The following is a 25,010-nucleotide window of genomic DNA, read 5'->3' on the forward strand; positions in this document are numbered from 1 at the left end:
CTATTCCATGTCCCTACGTATATATCTATAGCTCCAAACCTGATAATTATCCAAACTTGTCTCTATAGATGTTGAATTTTGATCTATTTATAGACCTGTCAAATCTTGTTCCTCTCTGTTTGCTACCTTCTTATATCTGCCTGCTATAAAATTTTCTATTAGTTTCTATCTTCTTAGTTGGGTTAAAGGCTAGGCTTAGTTTAATGGAATTAAATTAAAGCATAAGTAGACAGATGAGAAGTATGTTTCTATTGCTATATAATTTTAGATAGTCCCAACTGCTTTCTATAATGTCTTATTCCCAATATACTCATAATGTTGAATATAGATAATCTGGTTTATTACCCACAAATCCAAATTTTAGATATCCTTCTTTATATTTTATCAAATATAATATTTCCCCATGACTTCCAGGATTAAAGAGGTCTGAACCTAAGAATTTAACTATATCATGACAATTACAGTTGCCCCTTTAAGTAAGGAGAGTCAGAATACTCAGGAGCCCTTGAAGCTGTCCACTATGACATCAGGGGATAACAGTCAGAGGGACTCACTATGATTCTGTCCACTATGACATAATGGCATAAAAGTCAGAGGGACTGACTACAGATCAGACACAAGTGAAGCTCTCTTCACTGGAGTCTGAAGCTACACTTTCAATAGTCATGGTTTTCTTATTTTGCCTTGTTGTGGTTTTTTGTTTTATTTTAAAGAAGATTGCAAAGTCAAAGCAGAAAAAGAAAGCTCAAAGACAAAAGAAAACTATTTAAACAACGGAGACAAAAATATTAGGTGTGTGCCATATTTCCTGTTTTTAATAGTCTTTCTATATAACTAACATTTATATAATCTCTGACATTATTACTAATTTATGATTCACCCTCCCAGTGGTGGATATCACCACCACTAAAACTTAAATATGGTATATATTTTACATAAAATATAACATGTTAATGATAAATGGATTCTGTAATCTGTGATATTGCTCCAGGGGAAAATATCTATAGCACAATACTAGTGATGAAGAATAGGAAAACTATCAGGAGGGGATGGAATACAGAGTTCTGGTGGTGGGAATTGTGTGGAGTTGTACCCCTCTTATCCTGTGATTTTTTCAGTGTTTCCTTTTTATAAATAAAAATTAAAAAATGTATATTCTTACTAAAAAATTCAACTGATAGGTAAATCATTAAGCTTCCAGATGTGAGGCCTAAGTTCAAAACCAGTCACCAAATATGTCCTTAATTTTAATATGGTTCTATTAAAATTATTGTGTCACAATCATATCCCATGCATAACTGATATGACTGTATGATTAGACTCTGTTTAAGGACCTGTGTAGATCCAGTATAGATACACTGTTACATGACTGTTCAAATTTATGTATGTATTCATACTCAAAATTGTTGTTTCAACATACTACAATATAGCTTTAGTACTTAAAGTGTGGTGATTAAGTACAAAATCTTTAATTGAATTGTATGTAATAGTTTATGTACAAAACTCAATATTGAATCTAAGTACTCTGTGTCTGATTTACTTTTGTTATATTTCTTCCGGAGATAAATATTTTCACTCTATGACAATGGAAAGGAGAACTTAAATTTAATCTTTCTGGCTCTAAGGATCACTTACTGTAAAAAGTGATAGCTGAAATGAGTTTTCCATTTGTATTTTCTCTTCAGTAGACCATTTTAAATGAAAGATATATAGGTAGACAAGTGGATGATAAATAGATAAATGATAATTAGATAGATGGATAGTTGGTAGATGATAGATGATAGATATACATAAATATATTTACCAGTTCATTTTTTACTTGTCACTTGCCATTTTATAACTGAGTAGAGAGATATCTTGACATTAAGATATTGAGCAGTGGCTGAGTACGTTGTGGTAGATGTACATAATGGACTACTCATCTATTAAAAAAATGGCGATTTTTTTCCCTTCTTCACCCCATATTGGATGGAGCTTGAAGGAATCTTGTTAAGGGAGGTAAGTCAGAAACAGAAGGATGAATATGGGATGATCTCACTCACAGGCAGAAGTTGAAAAAAGTAACAGAAGGGAAGACACTAAGCAGACCTTGGACTGGAGTTGATGTATTGCACCAAAGTAAAAGATTCTGGGATGGGGGACATTGAGGTCCTGGAATGTGATGGCAGAGGAGAACCTAGTTGGGGTTGCATTATTATATGGGAAACTGGAAAATGTTATGCATATACAAACTATTGTATTTTATTGTCAGCTATAAACTATTAATCCCCCAATAAAGAAATTAAAAATTAAATACACACATGATACTGAGCATGTATTAAAAGAATAAATATGGATTAATTTTCCTTAAATTCATGGGCAAACAAGTCCTCTCACCCACTTAAATATCTCTGTACAGAATCCTTGGAATCCACCCCTTCAGAACGTCTTCCCTCGAATTTCTGTAGCTCCACCACCTCATATCTCTGGAAGAAATTATAAGTAAGTCATATCTTATATGAGCATTTAGGGAGAGTGACATAGCTCAATATGAAGGGTGTCTTGTTTGTCATGTATACAAAGGAGATTCAACTCTTATACCACCGAACTAGGGATACTTCAGTACTACAGTGTTTCCTCCTTTTACCCCTCTATTTCTCTGTCTGTCTATATCTTTTAAAAAAATCATCCAGAGAGGTGAAGACCTGATAATAACAAGTAAGGAAATTTAAAGTTTATAAATCACGAACAATAAAAGAAACAATACCTTATTTTAAAAAACATAGTAGAGAGAGCATTCATTTTATAATTGGAAAAAGTTTGAAGAAAGGAAAGGATATAAAAATCTGAGCTAATAATGCTTCCATAAATGAATTCCAACATGATTATGCTTATGCCAGAGTAGAAGATAATATGTTTTCTGTAGAAAAACACTTGCCAAAGTTAATGTGTAAGATTACTTAAATTTCACTTCATTTATATAAAAATCAGTATTTTTCAGATGTACTGTGAACAAACATATTCTATAAAAGAATTCCTATTTTCAGAGAGAAAATCAATAAAATGGGAATGGTTGTCATGGTATTATCATCATAAATCATTTAATTGACTTTCTATGGAATATAGCAATGATTTATATCATAAAATATAATGTATGAGTGCTTGTATTTTTAATTAACCTAAATATTTCCTATCTCTGTTTTTTCATTAAAAATAGAGTTATGATTCATGAACCCAAAGATGACAATACTTACATTTATCCAGCTTATGAACGTGATGGCTCTGTGGGAACATCTCAAACAGAAGCAAATTATGGAAACAAGTATTCTGCCAACATACACATGAAGCCGCTATTTGTATGTACCATGCATTTAAATGCTTATATATAATCACTATCAACATAATTAAAGTATATTAATAATAATACAATGAAAGCAGAATTTGCTATAGTAAAACAATAAAATCAGTTAAGATGAAGGTATATAAATTTTAACTTATAAAACCTACTAGCACTATTATTTCACTTTGTAAATTGGGGGGATATGAGGAGCCAGATGGTAGTGTACCATTATCATGCACTGGTGGGGTAATTTAAGAGTGATAGAGCAGTGCTGCAGATGTCTCTCTTTCCTCCTCCTCCTCCTCCTCTTTCCTCTATCTATTTCTATTTCCCACTGACTTTATCAGACACAGAAGGAAAAAAGTGGGGGTAAGGCTTCTGAGAGTGGTGGAGCTGTCATGCAGGCACTATGCACAAGTGACAAAAAGGAACCATGAGTGAAATATATATATATATATAATATTTATCAAAATATCTCACTAGGACAGTATACAACTTTTCTATATGCAAGACCCAGGCTTGAGCTCAGCCTCCACTGTATTCAAGAATGCATAATTACTTTTGGTATAACATTAAATTAGATAAATTTATTTATTTTTTAATTTTTTTTGTATTTATTTATTTATTTTCCCTTTTGTTGCCATTATTGTTTTTCTTTGTTGTAGTTATTATTGTCGTTGTTAGATAGGACAGAGAAAAATGGAGAGAGGAGGGGAAGACAGAGAGGGGGAGAGAAAGATAAGACACCTGCAGACCTACTTCACCGCCTGTGAAGCGACTCTCCTACTGGTGGGGAGCAGGGGGTTCAAACCGGGATTCTTATGCTGGTCCGTTTGCTTTGGGCCACGTGCGCTTACCCACTGCACTACCAACCGACTCCCAAATTTATTTATTTATTTATTTATAATTTCTTCATTGGCGAATTAATGGCCTACAGTCAAGAATAAAGTAAAATAAAATACAATTGTTTGTACATGTGTAAATTTTCCACATAACAATTTAAACTCCACTGGGTCCTCCTCTGTCTTCCAAGACCTGAAAGCTCCCCTCCACTCGAGTCTTTTACTTTGGTGCAGTGCACCAACTCCAGTCCAGTTTTATGTTTTCCTTTCTGTTCTTATTTTTCAACTTCTGCCTATAAGTGGGATCATCCTATATTCTTCCTTCTCTTTCTGACTGATTAGTGAGATAGATTTCTTGATTTTCTCCTCCTGTACTTCATTGTTGCAAATATAAATGCTGTAGATTTTTTTGTATTTGTTCTGTATTCTGTCACTTTGTTATACTCTTATACTATTTTCAGTAGTTTTTTAAATTTATTTATAAAATGGAAATATTGAAAATTCCATAGGATAAAAGGGACACAATTCCACAAAGTTCCCACCACCAGAACTCCATATCCCATCTCCTCCCTTGAAAGCTTTCCTATTCTTTATCTTTCTGGGGGTATGGAGCCAGGATCATTATGCGGTACAGAAGGTGGAAAGTCTGATCTCTGTAACTGTTTCTCTGCTGAACATGAGCGGTGACAGGTCAAGCCATACTCCCAGCCTGTTTCTAACTTTCCTTAGTGGGGCAGGGCTCCGCAGAGGTGTAGCTCCAGGGCACACTGGTGAGATCATCTGTCTGGGGAAGAGGTCAGGTTGGCATCATGGTAGTATCTGCACCTTGGTGTCTGAAGAAGCATTAAGACATAAAGAAGAACAAATTGTTAATAATCAGGAACCTAAATGTGAATATAACAGATGAGTTTTAGGGTCTCCATTTTGGAAAAGCTAGCAGGTCTATTTTAGGTATATTCCAAGGGTCCCATGACTTTATACCAATTCTTGCCTGAGCCCTACAGCTAACACTCACATGGACCAAAAGTCTGGGCAGATGGTGTCAGAGTTGGAAATAGGACTAGAAGGATGTATCTAAGAAGAGAGTAGCTCAAAACTGTGGGGAAAGTAAATATTGTTAATTGTAAACCCCATCAATTTGATCTAGGGCCCATATTTGTCACATGAGCCTGTGTAACTTCTGCATCCCTGTAGGTCTGAGGTCACAATGTCTAGTCATAGCTAGGAACATTCTAGTCTGCACTCATTGCTGGATTCATCTAACTCTAGTGGAAGAGTAGTTTGGTCTAACCTCTGTTTGTTCAGAGAATGGGACAGTCACTACCATTGTTGATCCACATTGAGGTAAAGGACCTGTAGGGACCCACAAAAGGGTCCATTATGTTGTTCCTAATGGAGATGAACGGTGATAGGGGAGACAAGGATCTGTTAGAGGTATATACCCATCATGTCTGTGTGGAAATCCCAGGATTCTCTGACTGGGAGATGAGATGGAGATGAGATGGCCTGGTAGTAATAAAAAAAGCCATCATTAAAGTATGTTGGTCTCTTGCCCTTATCCAGCTTTTGTAGTATTTATTTTGTCTACAAGGTTAGCCTTGGAGTGATTGAGGGAAGTGAAATAGGAAGTAGGTGAGGAGAGTATCTAGGTCTAAGTTGAAACTATTTTAAGTACTTTATGTGGTCTTCTTTAGGTCTTTCTATTTGCTTTTTGTACTTATTGAGTCACTGAAAATTATTGTGTACTTGTGCTTTAAGGTAATATATTTTCCCCTAACGTATGAATACACATGCACCTGTGCTGTCTCTTGGGCCCTGTTCCATATCTATGTTCTGTTGCTTTCTTAGGAAGTGCACCACATTAAATAGAGTTAAGGAGTCTTTTGAGCTAGGAATGTTCTCACCAGAATACTGGAGCTGAAGGGTTGATATCGTAGGCCTTTAGTCTGTGGACAGAATATGAAGTGAAACATGAAGAAGTTGTACTGGTTCTATTGATTAGCTTGCCATCAGCAGATGTAGTATCAATTGGTATGGGTCAAGAGAAGACTGCTGAAAAACAAGTCCCACTGCTGAGGTTCCAGGACTTGGAGGAATATGGGTTTTATAGACTGGGGTGGGTTCCTTCTGTCTTAGGGTTTAAGATGGTAATAGATAGTTATTATTATAACCATGTTATTTGGAAATTTGGTTTACATTGAAAATCTCATTGTTAGAATTTTCTGTATCATACAAGACCTCACCATGATTTATGTCATTTAATGCTATTTATATATAGCTGTAGATAATATAGTGACACAGCCAGTTGCTTCTGGTCTAAGATTATAAATAATGAAAAATAAAAGAAACAATACCTTATTTAAAAAAACATAGTAGATAGAGCATTTATTTTATAACTGCAAATGGGTTTGAAGAAAGGAAAGGATATTTTAAAATATTTTTAAAAAGTCATCATTAAAAATGTATTAACAGTTTAAGCCCACTGTTAAAATTCAATCAAGTTCCCAATTTAATACTTTAAGTGCTTAGATTAAATTAATATATACTTAGAACTGGGATATATGCATCAAAATGTTTGAGACATTCAATCTATTTTTTCCCATCATATTGATTAAATAGTGATTTACAAGACTATAGGTTAATAGGAATGTATATTAACACCATCCCTACCACCAAAAGTCTGGGTCCCTAACCCACCACACACAGTGAAGCTGAAAATCTACCTTCACCCTCCACCCAGAAATTTTTATTTACTTTGGTGTAATTCTCCAAACTGAGTCTAGTTCTGTTTTGCATTTCACTTTCTGTTCTTCTTTCTCAACTTCTGTTTTTGAGTGGAATCATCCCATACTCATCTTTGTCTTTCTCATTTATCTCACTTAACATAACTCCTTCTAGCTCCATCCAAGATGGGTAGGAAAAGGTGACTTTATTATTCTTAATAGCTGAGTATTATTCTATTATGTATATATACCACAACTCTCTTAGCCATTCATCTGTTGTTGGGCACCTGGGTTGGGCTATTATAAATTGTGCTGCTATGAACATAGATGTACATTTATGTTTTTGAATGGATGTGATTGAGTCCTTAGGATATATCCCTAGGAGAGATGTTACTGGGTCATAAGGAAGGCCCATTCTAGCCTTATGAGGGTTCACCAGACTGCTCTCCACAGAGGTTGGACCAATTGACATTCCCACTAGCAGTGCAGAAGGGTGCAGTGTCTCATAGTTTTCCTTGAAAAGGTCCTTTACATCCTTTGTTAGATTTATTTCTAGGTATTTGACCTTTTTGGATTCAGTTGTAAATGGTATTGCTTCATTCAGTTTCATTTCTTATGACCCATCTTTTGTATAAAGAATTGCCACAGATTTGTGGATATTGATTTTGTAGCCTGCTACTTTGCTAAATTTATTAATCATTTCCAGTAGTTTCTTGACAGCATTTTTGGGGTCCTCTAGGTATACTAACATATCATCTGCGAATAATGAGAGTTTAACTTTATCCTTTCTAATTTGGATTCCTTTGATATATCTTTCTTATCTGATTGTGATGGCAAGGACTTCTAGGACTATGTTGCATAAATATGATGAGAATGGGCATCCTTGTCTAGTTCCTGATTTTAGGGAAAAGCTTTAATTCCCCCCCCCCCATTGATAATAACATTAGCAATGGACTTGCCACATATAGCCTTTATTATGTTAAGGAATTTTCCTTCCATTCCCAGTTTCTCAAGGGCCTTTATCATAAATGGGTGTTGCACCTTTTCAAATGCTTTTTCTGCATCGATTGATAAAATCATGCAATTTTTATCTTTCTTTTTTCTGATGTAGTGGATTACATTTATTGACTTACAGATGTTGAATCATCCCTGTTTCCCAGGGATGAATACCATTTGATTTTAGTGAAGTATTCTCCTAATATTTTGTTGTATTTGATTAGCCAAGTTTTTGTTGAGGATCTTTTTATCAATGTTCATCAGGGATATTGATCTATAGTTTTGTTTTTTTTTTCCAGTGGGGTCCTTTCCTGCTTTGGGGATCCGGGTGACATTAGCCTTATAGAATGTGTTTAGGAGTCTTCCCTCTCCTATTTTCTGAAAGAGTTTGAGGAGGCTAGGTGTTATTTCTTTTTTAAATGTTTTGTAAAATTTATTGGTATAGCCATCAGGGCCCTGACTTGTGTTCTTGGGTAGGCTTTTGATTAGTGCTTCAATTTTTTTTTTGCTAGTAATTGGCCTGTTAAGTTTATCTACTTCATCTTGTGTCAAGGTTGACAATTGTTATGATTCTAAGAGTGTGTCCATTTCTTCTAAGTTGTCAAATTTGGTTCCATACAGATGTCCATATTATTCTTGCACAATCCTTTTAATCTCTGCCTCATCAGTTGTTATATCTCCTGTTTATTAATGTGAGCCTGTGCTCATTATTAATGAGCTTCCCTCTCAGCACTGCTTTTGCTGCATACCATAGGATCTGATAACTGGTTTCTTCATTTACATTGGTACTGAAGTAATTCTTAATTTTTTAAATCTCTAATGACTGACTATTTATTGCTCAGAAGCATACTGTTAAGTCTCCAGGCTTTGGGGAGTGTTGAAATCCCCTAGTATTACTGTGCTGATGTTAATATATTGTTGTAGCCCTTACAGTAGATGTCTGATGTATTTAGATGGCCGCTCATTGGGTGCATAGATGTTAATAATCATTAGGGCCTTTTGATTGACTGGTCCCCTGATCATTAAGTAATGTCCATCCCTATCTTTTAAAATTTTATTTCTTTTAAGGTTTATCCTGTCAGATTGAGAATAGCTTTTGCTGCCCTTTTTGTGGTCCATTGGCTTGTACGATAGTTTTCCCTCCTTTCACTTTGAGTCTGTGTTTGTCTTGTTGAGTTAAGTGGGATTCCTATGGACATTGTATGGTTGGGTTGTGTTTTCTGATCCATGTTCTTACTCTGTGCCATTTAATAGGTGAATTCAGACCATTTAAATTTACTGATATTATATAACAGAGATATTTGGCTGCCATTATCTAAATTTTACAGTGATCTGATATTTGACATGTTTATGATGATTTTATAAGAGTCCTTTCAGAACTTCTTTCAGGGCAGGCTTGGTGATAGTTGATGCCTTCAACTGTTACTTGTCTGAGGTTAGGAGTGAGTAATTAAATATCTCCTAATAAGCTTCCTATAGTCTGTCTCAGATAGACTCTCTGCATCTGGAATTTCTTGGATGACATCTCTTTTGCTTCTCTCTGTTGTGGCATATTTTGTTGCTCCTTTCTTTGTTTCCTCATGTATGGCATTGGTTATGTTGGCCAGAAGGTGGTGCTGTTGCGGTCTCTGGGTTTCTCTTGTTTGTATAATCCCCGGTGGTGGGTGGGGAGGGTGTTTTGGGCTATCATGTGGTCTCAAAAGCTATTTGTTTTTTGTATTGTCTTTGTCTTAAATTCAGGCTGATGCTGTAGATCTTTCAGCTGTAGATTAGGTGTCCAATTTGATCTCTTGTTGTGTTCAATTGTTATTTTGGGGATAGTGCTGATCAGATCGTGGCTATTCTATAAACCATGCCTCCCAGATGTCCCCGATTTATATCTCTTTCATATCTTTTACTTGCCTAATTTCTCTGACTAGGACTTACAACAATATGTTGTATAGTAGAGATAATGCCTTGTTCTTAATCTTAAATAATTCTGGTTTTCATCATTTAGCATGATGTTGTGGGTGTACATCTGTAGTCTTCATTATGGTAATGTACATTTGTTTTTTCTTAATTATTCATCACTCAATATTGATTTTAAAAAGTATAATACAGGGCGGCGGCTGCGGGCTGTGGGAGGCGGGCGGTGAGGTGCCGCGGCGGGGCCCGCGTGCCTCCTCCGCGGAGGGTTTCGTGCCCTCGGGCCGGCGGAGAGCGTGCACGTGCGAGCCTCCGGGCGGCTGCCCCGGAGCATCCTCTCTCCCCCCAGGCCGGCAGCTCGCGGGGCGGCCAGCCGGGCACAAAAGCCCCGAGGGGCCTCCGCCCCCTTCTTCCTTTCCTAAAATGGCCTGGCAGTTGGTCTACTGGCAGGTTTCCTCCTTCGGAGGCGCCAGTTACTTTTCCTCGTGTTGGCTGCACCGGCTCTCTGCTCTTGACCTAGAAAGGAAGCCCTTCTTGATCCATGTTCTCTTTCTGAGCTTCCGAGAGCACCAGGTGTATGAAGCAGACTTCGTGGACATCGATGAGAGAATTTGGCCAGAAAACCAAGACTGGCAGACTCTTCCTTCTGACGATAAACGGGAGCCAGGCAGAGCCCAAGGATTCTTGTGGCATCTATCTTGTCTTTTTTTTTTTTTTTACACAAAGGAAGTTCAATATGATGGCAGCAGGACTAAAGGGATATGCAGGAGTTGTCACAGTGATTTGGTGACATTTCTTCATACAGTAGTGTCTTAAGGAAAGGTCAACTAACTCCTGAACTCTTGGGTTGCATTAAGTGAGAAATCAGCATGGCTCAGGCAAGTCTCCTGGCTTGTGAAGGCCTAGCAGGTGTGAGTTTGGTTCCCACTGCAGCCAGCAAGAAGATGATGCTGAGCCAGATTGCCAGCAAGCAGGCCGAGAATGGAGAGCGGGCAGGTAGCCCTGATGTGCTGAGGTGCTCAAGTCAGGACCACCGCAAAGACAGCGATAACTCCCGGAGCCGCAAAGATGACGACAACCTGGCTGAAGTCTCTCATTCCAAAAAGACTGTTAAAAAGGGCTTCACTGCTCCGGGCCGACTTTTTTCATATAGAAAGGGAGAGACAGAGTGGGGGGGAGAGGCACCACAGCACCGAAGCTTCCCCCAGTGCCGTGGGGTCCCGAGCTGGAACTTGGGTCGCACTCATGGCAAAGCAGGCGCCTTCCCAGGTGGTGGTGGTAGAGCAGAATGGTTCTTTCCAAGTAAAGATTCCCAAAAATTTCACTTGTGAACACTGCTTTGGAGCCTTTAGGAGCAGTTACCACCTCAAGAGGCACATCCTCATTCATACTGGTGAGAAGCCCTTTGAATATGATGTATGCGATATGCGCTTCATCCAGAAATACCACCTGGAGCGCCACAAGCGTGTGCACAGTGGTGAAAAGCCTTACCAGTGTGAACGGTGTCATCAGTGTTTTTCTCGGACAGATCTATTACTCAGACACAAACGGATGTGCCAAGGTTGCCAGTCCGAGACTTCCGACGGGCAGTTTTCTCTATAGGCGCAAGGGGCCCCCGGTGGTGGGAGTGGTCAGAAGAATCTACTGAAGAACATCCCCTCTGGTCTACTGTTCCCACCACCACCCCATCTGTACTGTCCCCCTCCCACAGGAGTGGACCCAAGAGACAGCAGAGTGTGTCGGGGTGGCGGCCCCAGAGCCTCAGCTCTGTAAATATCTGAGACTTTGAGTATCTTGGGGAAGTTCCTACAGCATTCCTGGGGAGGGAAGCTAGTCCCTGGACCCTTGGCTGAGCTCACAGGCGGGAGACTCAAGGTACAGGACCAAGACTCAAGTGTGGCTCCCACAACCTTGGACTCCAGCTAGCAGCTGAAATGGAAAAGATTGGGGAGAGAGATGGGTTTGTTTGTTTGTTTTCCCCTGATTTTGTTTTTGTTTATCCAAAAGCAGTTTCAGCAGGTTCACTGTGGATACATGTGATCAGGACATGTGAAGTCCTGACCCAAAGCAGGGACTTCTAGCTGGGCCGACTCTTCCCCCAAATTGAAGTTGAGTTGGAGTTGATTCTCAGTGTTTCACAACCCTGCGGCTCACGTCCCGATTGAAGGAGAATGGGATCAGGGATAGCAGCTTACACACTAGGGGCAGAAGCAAGAACAGTTGAAGGAGCAGACACGGGCCAGGGTCAAGAGTGGGCAGGTCTTTCTCCAGGAATAGCAAGAGTGTGCCCTGGTTGTGACAATAGCTCAAGCCACTCTGGTACCTGGTGGGGTGAGCTCAAGTGCATTTTAGAGGAAACTTGGGTGAGGGTGGCTCATAATGCCCTTTTCTTCTCTGGGCAGTTGATCACAAAGTCGTTTGTGGCTACCTCGTTGCCTTTGGCTCCTATGTCAGGTGCTGGGCAGGGAGTAGTGGATGTCAAAGTAGATTCTCTCCTTGCACCCTCTTAGCTCCCCCTTCCGGTCAAGTAACAGCTGTTCACGGCACAGAGGAATGTGGTGTCCCTTGATCCAACCGCTGAGTAGAAGCTATTCTCTCTGCCCAAGTCCTGTCACTGTTCAGGTAGAGGAGACAGGATCTGGCCTTTGGTCCCAAAGAACAAGATCTAGATTGACTTCCTTCTCAGCGGCCGTCCCTAGCCAGCAAAGAATTTGGGGGCAGGAGGGTGTTGTGAGAGAGGACTGAGGAGACCTAATGTGGCTTTATTCTTAACTCTATTCTTTGCTCTTCTCTGCTTCAGTACCACCACCCTCTCCATTCCCCCCAACATGATCAGGTGTGTGTGTGTGTGTGTGTGTGTGTGTGTGTGTGTGTGTGTGTTGTGTGTGTGTGTGTGGTATGTGAGTGTTCGTATGCATAGAGACAGCATATTATTGAGCCAAACCCTTCTCTGGCCCTCAGTTTAGGGAAGGGTAAGCATGAAACAGCATCCTCTTCCCTCAGAACCTGAGACCCCAACAGGAGCTAAGGGACTCAATTGAGGGAACTAGAGAGCTTTGTTTTAGAGGGTTTCTTTCTTTACTCTCTCTTTCTCTCTCTTTTTTTTTTTTTGTCTCCAGAGTTATTGCTGGGGCTCAGTGCCTGCACCATGAATCCACTGTTCCTGGAGGCCATTTTTCCCAACCCTTTTGTTGCCCTTGTAGCCTTGTTGTGGTCATTATTGTTATTGTTGATGTCTTTCGTTGTTGGACAGGACAGAGAGAAATGGAGAGAGGAGGGGAAGACAGAAGGGTGAGAGAAAGATACCTGCAGACCTGCTTCACCGCCAGTGAAGCGACTTCCCTGCAGGTGGGGAGCTGGGGGCTCGAACCGGGATCCTTAGGCCGGTCCTTGCACTTTGCTCCACATGCGCTTAACCCACTGCGCTACTGCCCGACCCCCTCTTTTTTTTTACCCCCCCCCTTTGATTGATGCAACAGACCGATAACTGGTTAGGATGTGTTTTTAACCCAGACCAGAGTTTGTGAACATGAATTTTTTAAGGTTAAAATTAACTCTCTTTCTCCCTGCTAAAGAAAGGATCCTCCTGGGATGTTCTGGAATTTGGGCAGCCCTTACTGTGGCCTGATCTGTGGGCAACAAGGAGAATCCTCTGGGGAGGAATCATGGAGATGTGATGAACCTGACCAGAAAATGTGAGGGTGGCAGCAGCAACAGTGGAGCCTGGCAGGGAGGCCCTCTGCACTGGTGAGGTGTGAGGATTTCAGGTTAAAGGGAAGGAGGCCTGGCACCCTGGCAGCATCTGAGATCCTTTGGGGCAGATGCCAGGGATTACTTGCCACCCTGTGCTCTTGAGGCTCCGTCCTGGCACTTCCATTTGGTGGAGTCCAGAACCTAGACTTCAGTGCTTGGGTCTGCCCTGTGGACCCTGCCAGCATGGCGTGTTTCTGCCTGTGAGCCAGCCCCCTTGCTGCTAGAGGGCTGTGCCAGGAGGGGTGCGTGGAAAACATTGTCTTCCCAAAAGCCTTTGGGGAAAGGGTAGCGCCTGTCCCTGGCACTTGCAGCTCTTCTGTTTGGGGCAGGAGTGTATGTGAATGGAATCATGGGAGTAAGCGCCCGAGTGCGAATGTGTGTTGGCGTCAGGCTGCCTTGGTGGGGAGCAGAGACAGACCTCCAGAGCACAGGTGCAAAGGGCCATACCAGAACCACCCTGCCAAGGACGGGGCTCTGGGGGGAATCAGGAGTGGGTGGTCAGTTCAGCTGTCCAGGTGCTGGTGTTCTGGACTAGTGGATGTATTTAAGAGCAATTTAGTACCCACAGGGCCTGGGAGCCCCACTTACATACCCCAGGGAAGCCACAGACAGAAGGCTGCCTAGGTTCCTGGGCCCAATGAGCTCCCCCCATGCTGAAGTGGGGTCTGGCACTGGAAAGATGCCTCAGGTGTATTTGGAGTGAAGGTGAAGGGAGGTTAAGGCAGGTTCTCAAAGACCAGGACATGGAGTCCAGGGACCTGGGCAAGAGAGTAGTGCCAGTTCCTGGGTGGGCTGCTATACCAGACCCTTACCAGTCACACCCTTTCTAGCACCCAAAGTCTTTTCCGTCCATCCCTCAACAGCCTCTTGTCATCACTTAGCTACTGATTGTGCCCCATGGCTTAAATTCAGAGGGTTAAATGAGGCATGGCCTTCCTCCACTTAACCCTCTCCCCAGATGCTCCCATTTGCTGTGGCCCTGGGGCTTTCATTCTCACCGACCCCTCCTACTTGCCCTCTCCACTTTTTTTTTTAATATACTTATTTTGCTATGGGGGAGGGGAATGTCAAAATGAACAAGATCACTTTTAAATGGTAGTTTTTATAAGATGTTATAAACTTGTATCTTTTTACCATTAAAGTACAGTGTATGTTCCTTCGTGCTATATTTAGGATATTTAAATAAAAAGAAAATGGGGCTTTTCTAAAAAGAAAAAAAAAGTATGATACAATAGGGGTGTAATTCTGAACTGTTCCCAACACTATGTTTTGATTCCCCATTTTTGCCATTGGAAGCTACAGTACTCCAAAGGTTGCAGATATGGCATGACTATTATTCTATAACTATATGTCTATATTTATAAATATGTGCCCCCTTTTATTTTCTAATCCTGACTTCTCTGCCTTGATAAATCACACCTACACCTATTACTAATTCTGAATGTCCTTTATTTTTTCCTCTTCTCTCTCTGGGTCCTGATGGAATTGGAGTTAAGAGTCCTCTGGTAATAGTCCCCTAACATTTCTCATCCTCTGGGATAATAGAGCAAAATTCTTTTGGGGGTACAGGTAGAAGGTCTGGCTTGTGCAATTACTTTCCTGGACATGAGCATTGGCAGGTCAATCCATACACCCTGTCTGTTTTTATCTTTACCTAGGTAGGGCTTTGGAGAGGTAAGGTTCCATGACACACTGGTGAGTTCATCTGCCCAGAGAAGTTAGGGTGGAATTATGGTAGCATCTGCAACTTGGTGGCTAAAAGGCAGTGTGATATAAATTAGGATAAAATAATTAATGAACAGGACCCAAAAATTAGGAACAGGCAAGATGAGAATAGTGATCTTAGGATGAAAAAAAGCTAGAAAGCCTACTTTAGGTATATTCCTACAGGCCCATAACTTTTGTAGTTTTTGCTCAAGTTTGATAGCTAACAAGGAGTTGGACAAAAATATTTTCTGGGAAGATAGAGTCAGAGCTGGAACCCCACCTCTCTAGAGCCCTGCCCCACTAGGGAAAGATAGAAATGGACTGGGAATATGAATTGACCTTCCAATGCCATGTCCAGAAGAGAAGCCAGTACAGAAGCCAGACCTCCCACCTTTTGCACCTCATAATCATCCTGGGTCCATACTCCCAGAAGGATAAAGAATAGGGAAACTCCCAACAGAGAGGATGGGATATGGAACTCTGTTGTGGGAATTGTGTGAAATTGTACCCCTTATCATACAATCTTGTAAAACATTATTTTTTTTTTAAGTTGAGTTAGGTGAGGGAGTAGCTCCCAAAACTTGTCCTATCAAAATTGTTCAGCAGTGGCAGCTCTGGTTGGTATGAAATAAAAATGTTGGGATATAATGTGATGTAAAAACAGCTAATCGGTGATACAATTTAATGTTTCTATGGTCATACAATAGGAATAAAAACCGGAGTGGTTTATAAAAAGATCAAATTTAATTTTGCAGTTTTGTAGTACTAACGTTTATCACTGTTTATTATTAGAGTGGGGATTTTGGTTGGTTTAATTTCAGAGGGGAAAGATTTCTTTCCTAGATAAATTTATTCCTGTAATATTTGCTTCATACTTTAGTACAGAAACTTTGGATTGTACAATATCTAAACCTATCTGGATAAATTGAATTTCAACTATAGTTACAATTATTTAAATTTAGAAAACAATTTACTCACTAAAAGAAACTATATGTGTATGGTGTTTAAAATCACCAAGATTCAGAATATAGGCTAAACAGATTTCCAAAATAACAAGTATTAGATGTTGCTTTTCTATACATAAGCATAACTAAGCAATAATAAATGTATTTAAAATACTAGTTAATTATATTTAGTATTTTAACTTTCTTGCAGAGTTTAACATCAGGAATTCCAAAATCAAGCTACATTCAAAAAGAAAGACAACAATTTGTATACTCAGACTCTGAAGCACCAGATAAATTACTACGTATGTAGATGAAACTCAATTGTTAAATGTTCCTACAGATAAAAACATGTGATCATTTGTAAGAACAAGCTGGAATACTTTAAGAGGGCACAATGAGTATGATTTCCTTATGTTCCATATTAAAACTGTGCCTTCACTTTTGTGTTTGTTGTGAATTTTTTTATATATTTACTTTCCTTAACTCTGCTTATAACCACAGAGTAAGATTTTCATTCCCAATATCTATATTCAGTAGTTCTTCAGAAATGTGGAATACTTGCTATCTTAAAAAATTTAGCATGTAACAATTGCTTACTGATTTATGATATATTATCTTTATAAAGTGTTCAGTAAAATTCATTCACTGTTTGCAAATTGATTATAAAGTAAATTCAGTAGTAGTTAGCTACTGGGAAATTAAAGGAATTAAACCAAAGTATTGCCATGTAAATCATGAATTATACTTAAAATGTAAAATTTTATTATAAATATTACCTTAAAATAAACTATAATTACTAATATATTGCTGTAAACTGAGTGTTCCAAAGGAATAATATCAAGATCTTTATTCCTCATTCTCTTTTTTTTCATTCTTCAATCACTCCGTTATCTACTTTTATTATTCCATGTTTTATTTTTATATATTTATAATTTTATTGGTTACTTAATATTGATTTAAAAAAATATAATACATGAGGGGTATAATTCCAAACCTTTCCTACTACCTGAGTTTTGTATCTCTATCCCCTCCATTGGAAGCTACAGTAGCTCCCCCAAGGTCACAAATGTGGGTTGACTATTAATTCTATAACTATCTATCTATATTTATATATATTTGCCAATTTTTTCCATTTTCTGGTCTTCTATTCTGTTATAATGCCTACAATTATAACTACTTCTGGAGCTCCTTCCTTTTTTCCTCTTCTCTCTGCATCCCGATGGAATGGGAGTTCAGAGCCCTTTGGTTATCTTTCCCCTATCATTCTTTCTGTGGTTCAGAAGTTGGGAGGTCTGGCTTCTATAATTGTTTATCCATGGATATATGAGTTGGCAGGTTGATCTGTATCCCCAATCTGTTTTTATCTTTACTTATTGTTATAGGGCTCTGGAGAGGTGAGGTTGCAGGATACATAGGTGAGGTTTTTTACCCAGGGAATTTAGGATGTAATCATGATGTTATATGCAACTTGGTGGTTGAAAGGTGGTTAAGATTAAAAAGCAGGACAAATTGATTAATGAACAGGAACCAAAAATTAGGAATAGAGCAAATGAGAATAGGGATCTTAAGGTGGAAAGGAGTGAGGAAGACAATTTTAGGTATGGTGCTAGGGGTTTATGACTATTGTAGTTTTTGAATGAGTTTGATAGCAAATGTGAAGTTGGACAAAAATATTTTCTGGAAGATGATGTCAGAGTTGAGAATAGGGTTAGAAAGTTGAAGGGTGGAGCCAAGATGGCAGCTTGGAGACAACACCTGGCTAGAGCTCTGCAAGGAAGTTGCTTTCAGTCTGGGAGTTTCTGGTGAGGGTAGTATTTCTGAGGCAGTGGTGGAGGAAGATGCAGGGCAGGTCAGCGTGGAACCAAGGAAGAGGTCTAGAATCTACCCATGGGCTGGCAAACAGAGGCCAAAACAGACAAAGCAAATAGGGATTTGGCCAGGGTTTTGCCTTTGCTATTTGCTTCTGCATGCCCCCCCTCCCCAAGACTAACCCCCATACCAGCTGCTCCTAATAGGTTGCCTGTGTAGGTAATTTCTTTATCAAGATTCCCGGCTCAAAAGGGATGTTATCCAAAGGAGGAGGATATATTCTCAAGAAGAGCCTTTTTTTTCTTTCTTTTTGAAGGTTGCTGGAGCTCTATCTGAGTGACAGAATACCTGACCAATCAGGGCCTCAGTCTTACCTGTCTTCCTTACCTCTTGAATTTATTAGATAATTGCTTCTTTTAATTGTTTGTTTTTGCTTGGTTTAGGAAAGGGATGAGGCAATGTGCATCCAATCTGGAGTGGTTTAATCTGCAGACTGACTCTTAGGGTATTTTATTTTATTTTAAGCAACATGTGGTGCTTCTAGTCCATGGCCACACTGCTGTAAGTACAGTGTTTGGTTTTCATTTCTGGGCTCTGTGTTCTGTTTCGCTGATCTGTGTGCATGTTCTTATTTCTATTTATTTATTTAATTTTTATTTGTTTTACCAAAGCACTGCCCACATGGGCTTATGGTTATGCAGGTGATTGAAACTGAGACCTTGGAGCCTCAGGCATGAGAGTTTTTGCATAACCATTATGCTGTCTAACCCCACCCTGCATGCTTTTATTTCAGTATCACAAGATTAATTACTTTGTGTATATGTGAATGTTTAATCTATTTCAGGCATTCAAAAAAAGTACATATCATAATACAAGATACCACTTGATGGCATACCAACAAAAGCCATACTAAGTGCAGAAGCTTAAAAATATTGCACAATGTGGCCAGAAACTATAAGGGACCAGAAAGACATAGCTATGAAAAAAAATGACAGATAGAATTCAGGAAAATATTGATAGTTTAATTGCTCCTTTTCAATTTGGATTGCTTTAATATCATCACTTGCCAGATTTCTCTGCCAAAGACTATCTTGATCAATAGTGGCATTAGTGGTCATTATTGTTTAGTTCCATACTTCAAGGTTAAAGCTTTCTAGTTTTCACCATTGAGCATGATGCTGGAGGTAGGCTTATCAGATATAGCCACTATTATGTTAAGAATATTATTTTTATTTCCAATTTATTTTTATCTTAACAGTTTGTGTTTATTTTACACTTAAATTACATTGTTCACATTTTAAACACTAATTGAATACCAACGTTTATTAGTTTGATTATGATTTTTATCATAATCAAGGAGCCAAGTTCAAGTCCCCTGAACCTACCTACAGAAGGAGAAGCTTCTTAAGTATTTATTTACTCATTTATTTGATACAGAGATAAGTCAAGATGGAAAAGTGTGATAGAGACAGATAAAGACAGAAAGACACCTGAACACTGGGAGATACTTTATTAAGGGAGAAATGAAAGTTAAAAACTATTTGGGGAGTGACAGTAACTCATCTGGAAAAATGCAAGTATCACCATGCACAAGTACCCAGATTTCACACCCTGCAGGGGCATACGTCATGAGTTGTGAAGCAGGTCTGCAGGTGTTTATTTTATCTATTTCCTTCTCTATCTCTCCTCCCTTCTCAATTTCTCTCTGTCAAATAAGACAGAAAAAAAAAAAAACAGGGAAAGTGGTTGCCAGCAGCAGTGGATTCTCAGTGCTGTTACCAAGCCTCAGTGATAACCCTGGTGGCAATAAAAACAAACAAACAAAAATTTAATTTGGCATATACAGCACTATGCTGATTAAAAATAAACTATGCAAATATTACCTCTGAATTTCATCCACTGAAAAACATAACTGCAAATTATTTGTCTTTTATTGATTATGCTCTAGGATAGAACTTTCTTTATTGGGGAGTCGGGCTGTGGCGCAGCGGGTTAAGCGCAGGTGGCGCAAAGCACAAGGACCGCATAAGGATCCTGGTTCAAACCCCAGCTCCCCACCTGCAGGGGAGTCGCTTCACAGGTGGTGAAGCAGGGCTGCAGGTGTCTATCTTTCTCTCCCCCTCTCTGTCTTCCCCTCCTCTCTCCGTTTCTCTCTGTCCTATCCAACAATGACAACAATAATAACTACAACAATAAAACAACAAGGACAACAAAAGGGAATAAATAAATAAAATAAAATATTAAAAAAAGAACTTTCTTTATTTTGAGATCCACTAAGTCAAGCTCACATCTACTTTTGTAATTTTTCTAACCTATTCCCATCTGACATGATCCAAAGGTTAGTACAGTTCATGTTGGGGGAGTAAACTTGATAGTTATTTATTATAGATCAGTTTTTATTCTTGATTAGTAATCATTCTCATGAGCTTTCCGGGTGAAGGAATTCTTCTGATTTTACAGAGAAGTTTCCACAGATTTTGAATACTTGGATGCCAAGCTGAAACTTGTCATTCTTTTAGTTCTTTTATAGCCTTAATTTTACTTTCTGGAAGACCATACATTTATTCACAAATGTCTTTAACCCAGTATTCCTTTGAGTATCTATCTGAGTATAGTTATGCTTTCCCCTCACTTTCTCTTTAAACACCCTTAGTTCCTAGAACCTTGTCTCATGTTAATATGTTTTTTATGGCTTATAAATTCATTCTTTATTAGTCAAGCAAACTAAAGTTAGGAAAAAGTCTCAGGGGATAGATTTCCTGAGGGTCTCTGGACCTCATCTGTTATGACAAAGAGTGTCAGCAAAAGACCCAGGTCAAAAAGATCCCTCTTTATCCAAGCCCCTCTTTTAAAAAATTATTTGTAAAATAAAAAATATCAACAAGATCATAAGATAATAGGGGAAAATTCCACACAATTCCCACTACCAGAGTTTCATACCCACTCCCTCCCTTAAAGTCTTTCCAATTCTTTGTCCCTCTGGCATTATGAATGCAGGGTCATTATGAGATGCAGAGGGTGGAATGTCTGGCTTCTGTAATTGCTTCTCCACTCTACATGGGTGTTGGCAGGTTGATCCATGCTCCCAGTCTGTTTCTATCTTCCCCTAGTGGAGCAGGACTCTGGAGAGGTGGGGTTCCAGAGTATACTGGTGAGGTTGTCTGCACAGGGAAGTCAGGTTGGAATCATGGTAGACTCTGCAACTTGGTGGCTGAAAGAGCTTCAATATGTTTTTATTGTCTCATCACATCTAGTTTCTGTCTATGGATTCAGACATTTGTGAAATATTCTTTAATTTTTAAATTTTACCGAAGAAATCTTGTTTTGAAAATTTGTTGTCCCAAGAGTACTGTTTTCACACAACCTCAAAATATGCTAGTGCACCTTGTCCACTACCAAAATGCCATCTCTTTTCATCACAGGTTATTAAGGGACCCTCAACCCCTTTTCAGAACTTCTTGCTTCATACAGTAAAAGGAAAAAGCAGTAGCCTTATATCTGCTGGCACACGCTAAAGGTTAATTAATCTCTCAAGTTACATTTTTCTTTGTTTCTTAAAATCTACGTACACATGCGATTATCAGTAGCTCTTTCTCCTTGTGACATGTTTCAGCTATTTCATATGGCTTTAATTGCTATTTGTGACTAGAACAGATACCTACAGTTTTCAATACCTATTATTCACATAATCTCTCCTGTGTCACACAATTTAGGTTTTCCTCTATTCATTCTACAAAGGTTTACTGAGTACCTAATACCTGCTAGATACAATTCCACATACTGGAGCCATTGAAGGAAAGGGGGTGCTATGTCCTCTCTCTCCCTCTCTCTCTCTGTTATCTCTTTCTATATATATGAAAAGTCAAGAGGAGTGGTGAAGTCAGAACTATAAAAAAAACTCAAAATACTTTACAAACATCTTAATATTAGCAACAATGACTATAAATATGTCAATTGAACACTGGTCATAAACACTATATCTCTGTATGTAATCATTTGGTTCTGGCAAGAGGCAACTATTTTGCTGAAAGCTTTAGTTTGCAATACCAAGCACCACCTGCTCAAATGACTGATGCAATTACTATAGTCACAAGAATGTTGGGAATTCACAGATTACAGGAAGGGAGTGGTACAGAGACACCTAACCTTGGATGCAGCTAATATGGGTGAGAACGAGACAGCCTGATTCCAGGCAGCTTTCTCTCTGCTCTCCCCCCTCCCTTGCCACACTTGGTTTCTGGGCTGAGGCCAGGATTGTCCTGAGCTGATCTCGGTCTCCTATTGGCTGCTGTCTTTTGTGACGTCACGATCATGATGAAAATTGATGATCAGACACGCTGATTTCATTGTCTGAGAAGGCAGTGGAGACCCAGGAAAAAAACCTCAGTGAATCTGCCTGCCACAACATTGGCTTGATCTGGGATCTTGTGATCCCTCTCGTGACTGCACCACGCCAGAGGTAAGAAACCAAACTGGGTGGGTGTAAGGGACGAAATGGGGAGAGCAAGGGATTGATGCATAGTGGGAAGATCCGTAGATTCAGAGTTGTAAATAACCTGCCGATAAACTGGAGAGGTTGTTGGAAAATCACTTGTCATCACTTTATTATTGCAGATTGAAGGCTGCGTGAGGTTAGAAAGGTGATGAGAATAGGGATATAGTAGACTCTGCTAAGCTAAGGACCTTGCTAGCTCAGCGAGTGACATTCAGGAAGTGATTCTAGTCCCGGTGTAGGGATTGGCGACTCTGCTGTTGAAGAAAAGGCAGGCTGCGGTGAATTCTACCACTTCAACAATTCACTGCACATTCAATTTTTCATAGCCTTAGTTGAATGAATGTTCTGAGGATGCTGCGCGTGCGCTTTACCATCTAGGGAGGGAGGAGTTACTGAGGGAAAAAAGGCTTTCAGATTGCGCAGGCGCCCTTTTCCTTTTGCTGGAGGGTGGAGCTAAAGTCCAGGCAGAATTTAGGAAGGGTTTGAGTGTTTGTCTTGGGTGTTTTCGTCGCTAGTTGATGGGGAGGACTCTTTTAGTTACTTTGAATCTTGTCTGTTGTAGCATACAATATCCAGAATTTAAGAAAGAAAACTAGAAAACTATAGATATCAAATTTGTAATAATGGAAATAAATTACGAAAGACATTTGTGTATTATAAATTATTGAGGGTTGGGAAAACTAACTCAGTTGTACTAAGCAGAATTTGCAATGCACAGGGGTGAAAGTTTCTTTCTTGATAGCACATATACCAAACATAAGTGATATTATGGACGGACACACGCACACCTGAGAGTAGAATAACAATCTCAACATTACACAAATATTATTAAGTGAATTTAACTTTTCGTTTTCAAGTAACTCTGATTTGGAGTGTGATCTGAAAGAGACTTTGGAAAAACTGAGTTTTAGTATAAAATTCCTTTCTTATGCAAAACTGTTTAAATGCCATAGAAACTGAGGTCCCATTTATAATTCCTGCTGCTATCAGAAGCCAGAGTTGAGCAGTGTTTTAGAACAAACAAAATTACACATAGGACTGGAAAGTTAGCACACTTGAATAGTATTGCTGCTTTATTTTGCCATATGTGCAATCCGGATTTAAGGCTGGCCTTCACAACATTAAAGAAAACTTAAGTTTTGTGGTGTCTTTCACTTTTTCTGTCTAAAATAAAATAAATAATAAAATACTCAATGGAATAAATACTACTAGGCAACTGAAAAGGAGACATTTATTCATTCAGTACAAAATTGGATGAAATAGATATGATTATGCTACATGAGATAAGTAAAAAAGTGAAACATAATTTCAAAATAGTTTCATTCATATATTGAATACATACAATTAAAACAAATTACAAAAATATAATAAACACTCAGTCTGAAAACTATGCTGATTTTCAAAAGGAAAAAGTCTGGGTGATAGACAAGGAAGGGCTCTACAAAATTTTCTACTTGGTGTGATTGCTCTGGAACTTTGGTGTGGATTGTAATAAATTGTATATATTCGTGAAACTACTTGTGAATCTTACAAAACTGTAAAACAATTCCAAATCAAAATACATTTTAGAATTCTTGATTTAATAATGATGACATACATACTAACAAGTATTTATATTAAAAAGAGATAAATATTGTTTTCCTGAATTTTTCTTCTTCGAACAGTTACTTGGCATTTTGATCTCTTTGGTGCTAAACCTTTCCTTTTTCCTTTGTGTCTGCTATAATTACTAAAATTTATTCTTACATTGAGAGACCCTGTCCAACTCATCTACTTTATGAGAGGTTATATTACTTAGCTGTTGTAAGAAGCAACCCACTGTTTGTTCTTAGTGGAGAATTATACAGTAGTGTTATTAATTCTGCCCCTATGTCTAATCATGAACAGTTTTACTTTCTTATAGAAATCTTGATTTTTCTGTGATTCTCATAGTTAATAAACTGGTAAATATTTCTATGAAAGTCCTCACCTATTATTTTTATTTCACAATCTAAGTTCTCATCAACTCCCTTCCAGTCACTTCAGACACCGCCTAGTGAGTTTTCACCGGCACTTTAAATTCCTAAGTCATTCTGCTGGACTAATGACCCCCAAACAATTTCTTGATTCAGTAATTTTTCTTCTCCAAGATAATCTTGTTTACCTAGTTTCTATTATTCTAAGCCGGTGTGAACTAGGGTTTCAAAGAGTTCCATAATCTAGTTTCATTACATCTCTAGAATCTTATTTTATTTTTCAGTGAACAATTCTACTTAATTTTCCTCTACAAGTCTACCTCAGAATATTGCTCTTTTGTTCATCTAGGATACCTCTTATTTTCAAAGCTTACGTGCTTTAGAAGCTCAACTCAACTTCTCCATAAACGTTATCCTAGTCAAACCCACCATGTACTGTCACTAAAACCTATAAATCAGTTGATATATTTGTCACTTTCTTATAACTTTCTATTGTCTTCTTAATTCTGCATGTGTATATTAGGCTAGACTTTTAAAATGGGTTTCAAACCCCTTCTTA

At 38.8% G+C, this 25,010-nt stretch overlaps 2 protein-coding genes and 1 long non-coding RNA gene across 3 annotated transcripts in view; all 3 read left to right on the top strand.

The window, feature by feature from the left end:
* The first annotated feature begins 631 nt into the window (after positions 1–631).
* On the top strand, positions 632–16,630 carry LOC132535789 (uncharacterized). The gene is made up of 4 exons (XR_009547497.1): positions 632–792; positions 2,399–2,481; positions 3,197–3,335; positions 16,401–16,630. It is a non-coding gene; the product is annotated as an uncharacterized LOC132535789 (long non-coding RNA).
* Positions 10,288–14,679, top strand: LOC103123354 (zinc finger protein 740-like). Its single transcript, XM_007534010.3, has 2 exons — positions 10,288–10,912; positions 11,055–14,679. Exons 1-2 carry the CDS (start codon positions 10,655–10,657, stop codon positions 11,385–11,387), a joined length of 591 nt encoding a protein of 196 aa, XP_007534072.1. The 5' UTR covers positions 10,288–10,654; the 3' UTR covers positions 11,388–14,679.
* A 5,726-nt stretch (positions 16,631–22,356) lies between the features above and the next one.
* The window catches only part of HDX (highly divergent homeobox), a 235,935-nt gene continuing 233,281 nt past the window's right edge, over positions 22,357–25,010 (top strand). The window contains exon 1 of the mRNA XM_007534009.2: positions 22,357–22,460. The gene's annotated coding sequence lies outside the window, so the exon portion shown is untranslated. The remainder of the gene's footprint in view (positions 22,461–25,010) is intronic.

This window comes from Erinaceus europaeus, chromosome X (assembly GCF_950295315.1).
Source record: "Erinaceus europaeus chromosome X, mEriEur2.1, whole genome shotgun sequence".
In the NCBI taxonomy this organism is placed as follows: domain Eukaryota; kingdom Metazoa; phylum Chordata; class Mammalia; order Eulipotyphla; family Erinaceidae; genus Erinaceus; species Erinaceus europaeus.